Source organism: Podarcis erhardii (genome assembly GCF_964252035.2).
Source record: "Podarcis erhardii genome assembly, chromosome: 1".
Lineage (NCBI taxonomy): Eukaryota > Metazoa > Chordata > Lepidosauria > Squamata > Lacertidae > Podarcis > Podarcis erhardii.
Genome location: NC_138497.1, coordinates 105,855,367 through 105,867,838, shown reverse-complemented (window position 1 = coordinate 105,867,838; position 12,472 = coordinate 105,855,367). Strand labels below are relative to the sequence as shown.

General features: G+C 39.6%; 2 protein-coding genes across 7 annotated transcripts in view; one reads left to right on the top strand and one right to left on the bottom strand.

The window, feature by feature from the left end:
- PRPF40A (pre-mRNA processing factor 40 homolog A) overlaps window positions 1-4,198 on the top strand; it is a 31,486-nt gene extending 27,288 nt beyond the window's left edge. Inside the window, exons 25-26 of the mRNA XM_081871344.1 lie at window positions 71-199; window positions 2,110-4,198. Coding sequence (XP_081727470.1) covers window positions 71-199; window positions 2,110-2,202 — 222 coding nt within the window. The 3' untranslated portion in view covers window positions 2,203-4,198. The remainder of the gene's footprint in view (window positions 1-70; window positions 200-2,109) is intronic.
- Window positions 4,199-5,050: 852 nt separating this feature from the next.
- FMNL2 (formin like 2) overlaps window positions 5,051-12,472 on the bottom strand; it is a 188,430-nt gene continuing 181,008 nt past the window's right edge. For 2 of the 6 annotated variants that reach the window (XM_081871235.1, XM_081871239.1), the window contains one exon: window positions 5,051-7,512. In XM_081871235.1, the coding sequence (XP_081727361.1) occupies window positions 7,403-7,512 (110 nt within the window). In that variant the 3' untranslated portion in view covers window positions 5,051-7,402. Of the gene's footprint in view, window positions 7,513-9,801; window positions 10,176-10,293; window positions 11,814-12,472 lie in introns of those variants that run through there. The other 4 variants (XM_081871234.1, XM_081871237.1, XM_081871236.1 and 1 more) reach the window with 3 other exon arrangements.

Sequence of the window (12,472 nt, the reverse complement as noted above, 5' to 3'; positions counted from 1 at the left end):
TTGGCCCCACCCTTCTACAGTGTATTCTCTGTGCATCCTTGATTTATACTGTTTATCTTACTCTGTACAGGATTCTCCAGAATCGGATGTGGATCGAGAAAAAGACAAAAAGGAGAGAGAAAATGAAAAGGAAAGAAGTAGGCAAAGATCTGAATCTAAGCATAAATCACCTCCTAAAAAGCGACCTGGCAAAGATTCTGTGAGTTTGCTTGGCTTTATTGTGTTAACTATCTTACCAGTAGATTAGTGGTTGTGTGGTCTAAAGGTGGAAGGATCTGCTATTTCTGATCGGTGTCACTGTTGCTTGTTTTTTACCCATAATAGTTATGCTGCAATTTTTTAAAAAACCTGGGGCCCTCCAGATGATGTTGGATGCCAATCAGCCCAGCCAGCATGGCCAGTCATCTGCAGTGATGGGAGCTATATTCCATTATCTGGACAGCCACAGATGTATTTTGATACATATAAGCTGCCAAAGCTATCACAACATTTGGAAAAGAACAAATTGGTGGATAACTGATACACACATTGGCCCAAGAGGTCATTTTGTATAGCTGTAGTTTTGTTTTGGCCTTTCAAGTTTATAGCCTTCCTTTAAACACCAAGCTTGTATAAGGAAGCATGGACTAAAGTGTAACATTATATCTTCTCTTCATCCACAAAATTTCTTGAGAGCTTATTAGCTGTAGCTGAAGACCTAAATGCTAGAATTTAATGATCCGCATTTAAGTTTTGCTGGCTTTTGCCTGGCCCAATTACAATATAGATTATTGGCTCTGCTAATTCTCAATAGAGTGGCAACTATGGATCATAATGGCTTAATGGGACTAAGTTATTGTGGTTCAAGCATAACAAACTATTGTTTGGTCTCCAGAACTGTTTCTAGCTAATACACATCTCTTGTACAGTGGTACCTCGGGTTAAGAACTTAATTCGTTCCGGAGGTCCGTTCTTAACCTGAAACTGTTCTTAACCTGAAGCACCACTTTAGCTAATGGGGCCTCCCGCTGCAGCCGCACCACCACCGCACAATTTCTGTTCTTATCCTGAAGCAAAGTTCTTAACCCGAGGTAATATTTCTGGGTTAGCAGAGTCTGTAACCAGAAGCGTATGTAACCCAAGGTACCACTGTATAAGCCTTAGAATTTACAGTGACCACCAGCCACTGATACTATATGTATTTACTCAAGGTGGTGATGTGTAGTTAACTCAGTACCTTCAAGTTAACAGTACTATTGAAAATCCACTGAGAACAGCAAAACGATCAAGCCACTTGGCTTTGCACTAAGCTGAACTCTGTTCTGGAAGTCCAGTTAGGGTTTAGAATACAGTATGAGCAATTCCCCTTCCTCCCTGCGATTACTGAGGCATCTGATGAGTACATCCAACTCCTTTTTGAAGATTTAACACTAGGATTTAGCCCCCTGGACCTAAATCACTTTGGGCATAGCTTTTCTGTGAAGAAGGCACTAAGAGACTCCCATGTTTATTCGGAGTTCAGATTAAGTTACTTTCAACTTCAGAAAGATCAGATTCCTCAAGCATCTTTTGTTCAGACACTAGTTATATCAACATTTTATATGGGATTTCTGTTCATAGTGGTGGAACATGTCATTTCTTCTCTCTTTACATTTGACTTACTGAATGTGGATTAAAAGGACAGCATATAACTTTAGATAACATTGCTGTAGCATCGTAACCTGGAAGAGTGCATCCTTCTCCTTTGTTCTCAGTATGTTGTTCACCACTAAAGTTACTGTCTGCCTGGAAGTGTGACTACACAATGTCCTTGATCAATTTTGACTTTTCTTGAGGGAGCAGTGCCAGCCAGTCAAATGAAAAAGCAATTAAAAGAAATATATTGGGTGCACTTAAAAGTAGTTATTTGAATTTGGTCAGTAAATAGGCCTGAGGCCTGTAATTTACCAGTGGTGCTAAAATCGTATAGTTTGAGAGTTTCAAGTGATTTTTAGTATGAAATCTTAGGTTGTCTAGTGATGGCCAAACTGCAGTTCTTAATAAATACTGAAATGTTCAAAATAACTACAATGACTGAATTCTAAACTGTGGGAAAGGGTATATCGATTATTTTTCATTGTCCTTTTTCAGGGTAATTGGGATACCTCTGGTAGTGAATTAAGTGAAGGTGAACTAGAAAAACAAAGGAGGACCCTCTTGGAACAACTGGATGAAGATCAATAAAAAGTATTTATACCAAATATGTTTACAATGTGATTTAATAAGAAATATAGATGATTCATTTCAGGAAATGGATTCCAATGTTCCATTGGCATAGCAATGGCTTTTCAGTTCTACTGCATAACTAAATATTTCAAATAATATCATTGTGTGCCTGGCAGTAAATTGTCAAAGACGGTGAACATTCAGAATTCAAGCTGAAGTTCTGCTTCTAATAAGCTAGGCAGCCTGTATATATACCCCATGCACCTTGGCATTCTTCAAAGAGCACATTAGGATGAACAGAAAATCTTTTTATTTTTGAGCCCTTTCAATAGCGGCTTGGAAAAGTGCTTGAGCCTTTCGGGCCTCTTGTGTCTATAAAACAGCTCTTGCTATGAAAGCCTAAACTTGTTTTTCTTGTCAAATAAGGTCTGGGGGTGGGTAAGGGGTGCACATGTTCTGTTCAGAAAGATGCTCCTATAATTTTCTTGGGCTCCACTTCTGTTGGATTTTTTTAATTACTTTTTTATTTTGCAAGTGGAGGGAAAGGAAGAAGAGAGGGGGAAATATTTTTTCTTCATTTATGGTAGTCCAGAATCCATTATTGGGTTTTTGTGTATTACCTTGCTGGCCAAAATGATGTTTTAGGTGGTTTCTATTGAATTTTGACTTTAGGTTGAAATGTATATCGAGTTTCACCCTGAGGTGAATTTTTAGTGTCAAGTTTTAAAACTGTGAAAAATAGATTAATTAATGGAAATCCTAATAGGCCCTTAATTTTCAAGGCTGTAAGGTATGCTGATGTAATAACATAGCTGCCATTTTTTATTAGAGAAGAACCTGGTATATGTACAAAGAAAAAAACCAAATTGGCAAAGGGTATTATTTCAGCATTAATCTTAATGTTACAGAAAATAGCAAAATCAGACTAAATTGATGCAATATGTTGCCTTAAGGACTTCCGAAGAATGTACCACCAAGTTTTGGAAAGCAGTTGCAATACTCTTGTCTAGAAAAATCAATGTTAACGTAATACTTTTCTTTTGAAAGATGTTGATCTAATGTTGAAAACCTGGTCTCCTTTTATTCTGTTCTTTTTCCTTTGTACTGAATAGATTCTGACCAGCCTTTGATTAAAACTATCAGCCCTATACATTGAGGAGTATTGACTACTGTGGTACAGACTCTAAAATCTTTCTGATTTGAATATTTTTGTACATTTTTATCACTTATTAAACCTTGTCTTCTAGCGTGCACTAGTATTTTTTCTGTTTTTTTAAAATGCTCTGTACAGCCAACACATTACTGATCTCACACAGTGTTACTGGTTAAGTTAAGTACTCTAGTGTGGTGCTTCCATTTTAATATATGTATAATCACAGCAACAAAAGAAAGGAGCTGTCAAAGATCTGTAACAGCACAGAAGTGGAATACTTAAATATATAGTGGTGGTAATTCAAGATTGGCCTTTTTATTTGTGAATTTAGCCTCTACTATGCAAATTAAGAAATAAGGACAAATATAGCAGGCATGTTGTTATCCTTAGGTTTTACAGATTTCTATGGCGCTTGTGTAACAGTTTGCTCTACTTGCAAGTAAAAGGTTGGCTTCACAGTACAGTGGCTTGGAACTGCCACTCCTATAAGGGAACTCTGCTGATTGGAGAGAAGCCATTTTCACTGATTTTTCCTTCTCTCCCCCCTCCCCCAATTGATAGAGTATGGGGGGAGACATCAAACAGTACAGGGTTGTACACGATGCATTCTGAATACTCTCAGGCACAACAAAATGAATCATCCCTCCTTTATGGTGATCACTTCTTAATGAAAAATTATTCATACTAATTTTGTCTAGTTATATAGCTTAAGGTAGAGTGCAGTGAAACGTCCAGGAAATTCCAGAGCAGTAAGTGTTGGGGAATGAGAATGTAAAGTGCTATGACTTCCTGCTGTCATAGTGTTTGGGACTCTGCTTATACAAGAGAATTTAAATATGTATTTTGTTAATGTTGAGGAGGGGGAAAAAAAACACAATTGCATATTTGGCTTCCTGTTTGAGAAACTGCAAGTACGGTTAACTTGTTCATACCAATTGCATAGTTTGCCGTACATGGATTGGTAGCGCATCATGTTTCACACTCAGCTACATACTGGTGTAGAGGTGGGAAAGTGTCACAGTACTTAAAACAGCTATGAAGGAATAGCAGTTTCCCCGCTCTGATGCAAGTAATATTTATGTAAAATATTTTCTTATTGCCGCCTTGCATAATTTACATGAAGAAACATGTTTCTAAGTAAACATTACTTTTTAAAGCGTTGTCTTTATTTTTCCATTAAAAATAAAAAGCTTTAAGTATAAAGTTAGTTTCTTCATATTTCTGCAAACTGTCATGCCCCATATCTTATTTGCTACAATCTGATTTCTTCTCTAGTTTGCATATCTTGTACATTTGAACTTTGCCCACTGCGTCTCAAAGAGAAACAACATACATATAAGCTGCATCATTTGAAACTTCTTCAAATAGGTTCAAATGCAAACGTAAAGCAATGCAAATGGTTACATGGAGATCTTTCCAATTCTACCATTCTGAGTCTATGTAGTCCGCTCATCCCCTCACTAGGTTTCATTTTTCCAGCGTTTAATTTAAAAAGGGTTGTTTGCTCTTAACCTTATAGGAGAAAGTGCATGGTAATGAAGTTACCTGTTTATAGCTCATTACTACTACATTGTGGAAAAAGTCCAGTGCCAATAGGAACTCACGCCTACATGCAGCCCTCTCTGGTTCTTGTTTTAGCACAGCCCTTGTACTCTGCATAGTTCCATGGCCCCATATAGATCAGTCTGAGTAACAAGGAAAAGCTGTGGATCATTTGTAGTAGTGTAAATAGTTTATTCAATCATATGCCATGAACAGATCAGAAAAGTAACATGAACTGCTTTTATAAAACACCTATAATATTGCTAAGAAGCAGGTCTGTTACTAGATAAAATATTGAAGAGAACATGCCAATATTACAGCCCATTGTTCCTTTCTAAATATTTTTAGCATACTGTGATTTCTCATAACTCCTTAAATTTTTGAATTATATTACCAAATGTTGTTTCCCCCAAACCTAAACATTCATCTTTCTGCGAAGGAAAATGGCACAATCGTGGCATGTTCTCTTTAACATGTCAAGTACACATTGCTGTAAATTGAGAGAACAATTGGCAGTTTGTTTAAAATAAACTTCTCTGTAAATAGTTAAGCAAATGTCAATGTAATAACTTTTGAGCCCCAAACTGTCCATTTAGTTAAATATAAAAAAACAAAACTATAAGTTAAAATAACATTCAGATTGTATAGCACAGGCCGATGCATTTTTAAACAATATTTACAATATTACCCCGAGGCTAGAGTGGGAATTAAAGAGAAGTGTAAAAACCATAAAAAGCACCAAATTTGTAGCAAAATATCTGTACATTTAGAAACATTATCATATAACTACACATTATTAAAGGAATATGGGACCTTTACCAGTGGTTCACATAAGCACAACAAAAAAGAAAATAATTCAGTGGTTAAATACTATACAATAAATTTTACAATTAACAGTGATGCAGTGCTACCAGGAAAGGAAAGCTGTAAGCAGGATGTCCCTTAACTTTAGTCTGATTTTTGTCTTGGGAGAGAAAATCAAGTGCCCTGCCTTGTAAGCAATAGGTGGGGTTGGCAATGGCCGCTCTTGGTAATTAAAACTTTGCTTTAAATGTTTCAACTGGTTAAAATTTGAAATACAAGCACTCTAATCTGGAAAGGATAGCCACAAGTGCAAGGCAGATGCATTTCTAAAATGAGAACGTCATCTGTGCACTGTAGCGTTCAACAGCTTGTGCGTTCCCTATTAAACCCACATGTTTGGAAGAAATGAAGTGCAAATACATTTACAATTTCCAACTACACATCTGACTTACACTTCTTGTAGATGCTGCATCCATCAGCAGATCTGAACTGGGATAAAAAAAATCTATTTCAGGTTTGAGAATGTATGCAGTGATACAACTGTTTCGTTAACTAGCTACATTTCAGCTGAGAGACAGCTCTTACTTTATGAGCCAACCTGGATTGTCGCATGGCAGAATTTCTTGTGGAATGGAGGTACAAGCTTATTTATGGAGGGTATCCTAATTTTTCGGCAGGGCACCAGATTTTCATTATTCTGACAACTGAACAGTTGTGGTCCTCAGGAATTATAATACTGATTACTGAGAAGTTAATATCTTAGTGCTAATTAATAAATAACATTGTTACCCAAAAGCTGCCTCTACCTGTAGAAAACAGTGGTGGAATTTCATCCATGATTCTTCTGTGTTTGCATTGTGTTCTATGAGCTATACCTCCTCACTTCAACTTCACTACCAACTGGTATATAGCAGGTAGAATCTGAAAGCAGGTAGCTGTGTATTTAAAATAAGCCACATGTTATCACATCCTATTTACAGCCAAAACCCCACTATCCAAGCCTTTCTTATGCCAGTTAAGTTTAACCCTTTGTAAAATGTAATCACATCTACATCAACTTCTGTTTTCTGGATGTTTTCCCCACCCTTAAGAGGAATGCATTCTTCTTAAAAGGGTACAATTTAATGAGTTTCTCCCCTTCGTATATGGTAAGTCCTTACATATGCATATGAAGGTGTATGCATACATCATCATCATAATAAGTGCAACAGAATCTCAAAACTAAGTCAAACTGTCCAGGAGGAATGTATTGAAATCATTAAAAAAAATCCACAGTGGATCACTTCCAAGTATTACCTATTTACAAGTCATGAGATCAAGAAAGCCCACTGAAGGCTATTCACTAAATGGTATGTAACAAAACAAAACAAAAATACAATATGTATTTTACATTTTGGTTAAAAACACTGAACAAATTTATTGGTGTAAAACAATACCCAATCAAATAAAGTCCTATTGCTTTGATTAATTTGAGCAGGTAATTGAATTTTAGGCACTTGGTAGTTACAGTTGAGTGGAGAGCTCATCTCTCCCCCCCCCCCCGTATTTTTTCCCTCTGTGTTCCTATGTGTTTGCTGTTGTTATTGAGCCCTTCAGAAGATAAGTTAATGTACTGCAATAAAGTCCACAATTAGAATGGTAGCGCAAATATAGTTCACATGGCAAGGAATCAGTCAAGCACACGTTCTACTTTACACATGCACGTTCTCCCAATCCAGCTCACATGGCTATTTCAGCACCGTTGAGAGTGCGTAAATTCTGATCATCAAAACGCCGCCTCACGCTTCTCCTCACCGCATCGGCTCGTCTGTAGGGCTGGTTTCTAAGATCTGCGGGGAAGAAGCAGGAAGGTGTCAGAAGCGGGCTAGGCTGTGCCTCTGGATCTAGACAAGGAAAGAGTCCTGCTGGTAGCCAATCAAAGCAGCTTGAAGCAAAAGAGAAAAAGGGACTGTTTAAGCTCCCAAGAGAGCCGAGCAGAACAGCACTGATGGGTCTCTCTCTTCACTGACTATTACTAATATGGAACTTCTGCCTACTGCATTATTCAGGGTTACGGATCTAGGTATGAAAAGGGTTCTGCTGTGGAAGCAATCTCGCAATTTCCTTGCATAGCAAAAGCTTCCATCAGATTTCTCCTGTATAGAGAGAATCGGGTGGGGAGCTGCTTCCACACCAGGGTTCTGCCACTGAAGGACCAAACTTTGGGGCCACCATGAATCTGCATCAGATGCTTTTTCTTAGGATGAAAATGAGGGTATGGATTATTATTTTTAAAAAACACACACAAGACAGGATGGCAGCAGGGTTAGATGCTAATGCTGGTTGGCTGTCACGTGCCACTAATTTTCCCTGAGACCCAGGCTTCATTCATTCTCCCAACCTCTTCAAACTGACCTCAGCCTCTTCTATACTGGTGAGTTATAATGTGAAAAATGTGTTATAAAAATGGGACAACAGGGCGCTGTAGTGTTGCCCATGTGAAATTGCATTGAGAGCTATATTTTTATAGTGTTTTCCAGATCAGTGTAGATCCAGCTGGCGACTCCTTTGCCCCACATGCTACCAATTTCTGCTGTCCACAGGAGGCAAATCTATTGTGTTTGCTAGTGGTATAACCTTCCAGGTTTTTTAAATAAAAAAGCAGCAGCAAAAACAATAAGCAGGCACTGCTCCTCTTCCCGCCCCCCTTCTACCCTGGAGGTCCCTTAGCTCTTTAAAATCACACCTCCCCAGCTGTGCTAGATTTCCAGACTACAGCAACCTACCAAACCATTCACAATTTGCACAATCTGTACTTGCTTAATGCCAGCAGTTTTGACTACTGTATTGCATTGGCACTTTTAAAAGCCAGTTGGTCTACACTGCTAGCAGTGGCGCGGTCCTGATTATGCTTAAAAGAAGGGAATGACGTGGGTAGGACTGCTTGTGGCTGCTGCCCCAACAACATTACCCAACCCTACAATGCCGCTGTGAGCAGCAGCCACATGGCCAGTCCCATTTGCTTCAATAGACTATTGTATTTTAATATTCTGTTGGAAGCCACCCAGAGTGGCTCGGGAAACCCAGCCAGATGGGCGGGGTATTAATAATAAATCATCATCATTATTATTATCATTATTATTATTTGCTGAAACTGGGGACAGTGCTGCATCAGGAGCAAAAAGCACACACCTATCCTGAATTTGTTTCCCTTTCCACCAACAGGGTTCCCTATAAACTCCCTACTCACACACACTCCCATACATAGCAGCACGAAGGTGCTATCCATACACACACACACACACACACACTATTCTCCATTGTTTTTTCTTAGATTTTATTCTAAGGTCCATGCACACTCCTGCTCCAGGAGAATGAGATGGATACAGGAAACGGGCACTTTCAGAGGAATTGCCCCTCAACATAGCTGATGCTCCCAGAGCCCGCACTGATAATTCGAAGAAGCCAGCCAAATGCTCTCAGTGGCAGCGTACAGTGTAAGGCTGGCTGCCATTGCTATGGGAAGCGCTGCTACTGAAGCAGAAAGGCAAACAAAGGTGCCGTTGTTAAAAGAGGAGCAAAGAGAATGACAGTCCCCCCTCGCAGGGAAGATTTAGTTGTAGCGCTTACTCAGCCTACAAGAATAGGATTCACTAGCAGCCCCCCGAGGTCTTTTGGATAAAGCAACTGGCTGTAAATCACAGGAGGCTCCCAAAGACCCAATTGGGGAGGCAGGGGCAGCTAGTAGATGTGGGAATAATAGTTAATTGCTAAGATGCAACTAACAGCCATAAGATCCACACACAGCCTTTTCTCTTTTCCTAGGGTTTGCTTCACTAATAGTGCCTGAATCCACTGTCCTTGCAGGGTAGACAGAGCACACAAATAAATCTTTGCACGTAAGCTCCCATTTCTGAGAGGTTCCCACATTTCTTTAGTATGGCAAAATGCCTTTTGGAACCACCTGGCATATGGAAAAGGAACGGGCAAAGCTTTATACACTGTATGCTTACGTCAGGACATGCTATATTGCTGTTTGATGGGCTGCTGTTAAAAAAAAAAAAGGAGCACAGCGCCTGTAAAATAGTTGGCAACCCTACTTTGTGCCCCTTCCCTCTCTGCAGAACACAGACTCATCAGTACAACACAGAGGCAACAACATCTATTTTGTGGAAGAGTGGAAAGGGAGGAGCCACTAAGTGATGTGACGTCATCCAGCACAGGCAAGAGCTGCAGATTAATCCATCCCACACGCTACAGATAAAAACACACAACAGAAGAAAGACCGAAAAGCACCAGCAACGCTGCTAAACGCTTACAGCGTCATCCCTCCTTTATCTTAAACTTGGCTGTGATTTGCAGCAGTTTTTGTGTTGGCATACAGAGAGAGGAGGAAGCTAAGTAAAAAGTGATGCTTGCCAGCTCTGTGTATCCTCCACCACCGGTGTGCTAGAAGAAATCCTTACCCTCGAGTGAACATTTGGAAATTTAGTGATATTATTCTTCTTTAAGGCTAAACAGAAGGGGGAAAAAACACAGAATGATGGTTAAGTTAAAAATGGGATGGAACATGAAGAGCAACTCAATTCTGTGCCCAAAAAGCAAAATAATAATATATTTATTTTTAAAAAAAATAAATGTAAAAAGCCACACATGTTAGCAAGTAAAGCAAAAGTGGGTGAGGTGGAGGCTTAAAGAAGGTTAAAAAAGAACGGGAAGGAAAGAGGTGGCCATTGTAAGCCTCTTACTAATAAAATTCCAAGCTGCTTTGAACATTGGCTCCAGGATGACTGTCCAGCAATTAACTTGAAAGAGCAAAAGAGGAGTTAACAGGCAGCATTCTTATTTTAAAGCTCCCCATTAAAACATATTACACCAGTAGGAAATGAAATGCTGCTTTAAGATGATTGGTTCTTGTATCAAAGACAACAGCATTGACAGACACATGCAGCGTAAACAGCACTCCTTTTTAAAAAACATTCTACAGTGCAAGATGTTAATGGATCCAATTCCATGACAATAACACAGGGTATCTTCTATGGCAAGGCAATTTTGATCATATTGCTTCACTAGGCCTTATCTGCTGCCTGAGTAGTTTCTTCATCCAGCCCCTCAATCTTTGTTTCTTGGCTCTAGATGAGCGTAGCATGAGAATTATTTAAAATTTATTTCTTATGGCTTGGGCTCAGAAGTCAAGACCTGCTTTCAGAACCATGGTCTGCCTGGGTCCTGGGTTTTGCCCAGCCTCCACTATTACGAAGGACTGAACTGATCAAAGGCAGAATGCTATCTTAAGTGAGGCTACCACTTGGCTCAAAGGAGATTTCCCATTAAGTTGCCATGGAACTGAAGCTAACGACTGTGGGTGTGAAAAACAAAGGGAGTGGGTGCGGGGACCATGACCACATTTATTTTATTCCTGTTCACACATGCAAACACAAACATGCAAGCGATGGTTAGAAGGACCCATGTGGAAATAGGTGCTCACAGATCACAAAACAGTGACTTCATTTTACATGCCATAAAACAAAGCCCATAAACATTCAGCCTGGCTCACTGATGTATACTAGGTTTGCTTCCAGAGATAGGCTTGGCTTAACAGGACTCATGCAACATAGATCAAGTCACGAAGTAAAGGAGGTGCGAGAGCCCAGAGGAGAAGACACAGAAAAGCCAAGTGAACTGTCCATCACATTTGCCATTACAACCCACAACCATCCCTTGCAAATTGTGGTGGCTGGCTTGAAGCGCAGCCACCATGGGCCTTGAGGACATTTCTGTGACTTCCATCACTTGCTGCTCTATGGCGCTGAGCCCACAGGGTGACTCTGAAATGCGGAAGGTAGAACAAACGGTCACTGGGAGGATGGAAGGGAACCAAAAAAAGGTTCCTGACAGGCAAAAACATGCAATGAGATGAGCGATGTCAAATATGACTCCGACGAGTTGCCAAACATCACTAATCCATTCAAACAGCTATATTGCAGAGAAACGTCAAAAACCTACAGCAACCTTTTTGTTTTTTTTTTAAAGAGCGTTGGGTGTGAAAGAGGAAAGGTTTAGTAATGGAATTCCTCTGTGAGAACAGGTTCGCAGAAAAAACGAGAGCCACGCTTGGCCGTTCGAGCAGTAAAGGGCACAGTCTTCAGCACTGCATGGAAAATAACAGCCAGACAAGACAGAATATACAGTAAGAAGCAAAGATCTATTGTATTAGTACATTGTTAGTGCTTTGTTAAAGACACCCTGAGGTGGCTTATTCAGTCATTTAACCACAATAGGATTTGTTTGGCTGGGTTACCAGTAGAATTATCTTTCTGCAAATCACAACAGTTACTGGGGTGTGTTTTTTAAAGGTAAAATTGGTGTATGAACAAGGGCGTGATGAAGTGCACACTTTTATCTCAGCACAACATTTATTTGCATGGCTGTTCTCGCACTCTGATGGACTGCTCTTGGAACTTAGTGAAATGAAATCACACAACAACAGAGTGGGCAAAGTAAACCCTAGGCGAAGTCTCAGTCAGGAATCAGCCATAAATTTACCACTGAAAATGAGACATAAGATGCTAGTGAAGTCCTGGCTGGATAGGATCCATGCATCTGTGCATGGATGTTTTTAAAACCCACCGTATTTGTTGCTTGCATTTGGTATTACTCATACTCAGGGACCTATTACTGCTGATTATGGAGAAATTATTAACAATTAGCTGCTGCTGTTTTCATCCACTCTGTGATTGTCACAGAAGCCACTAAATCAGATTTCAGCAAATCACCTGTCTGTTGCAGGAGTAGTTTGCCCATACTGTA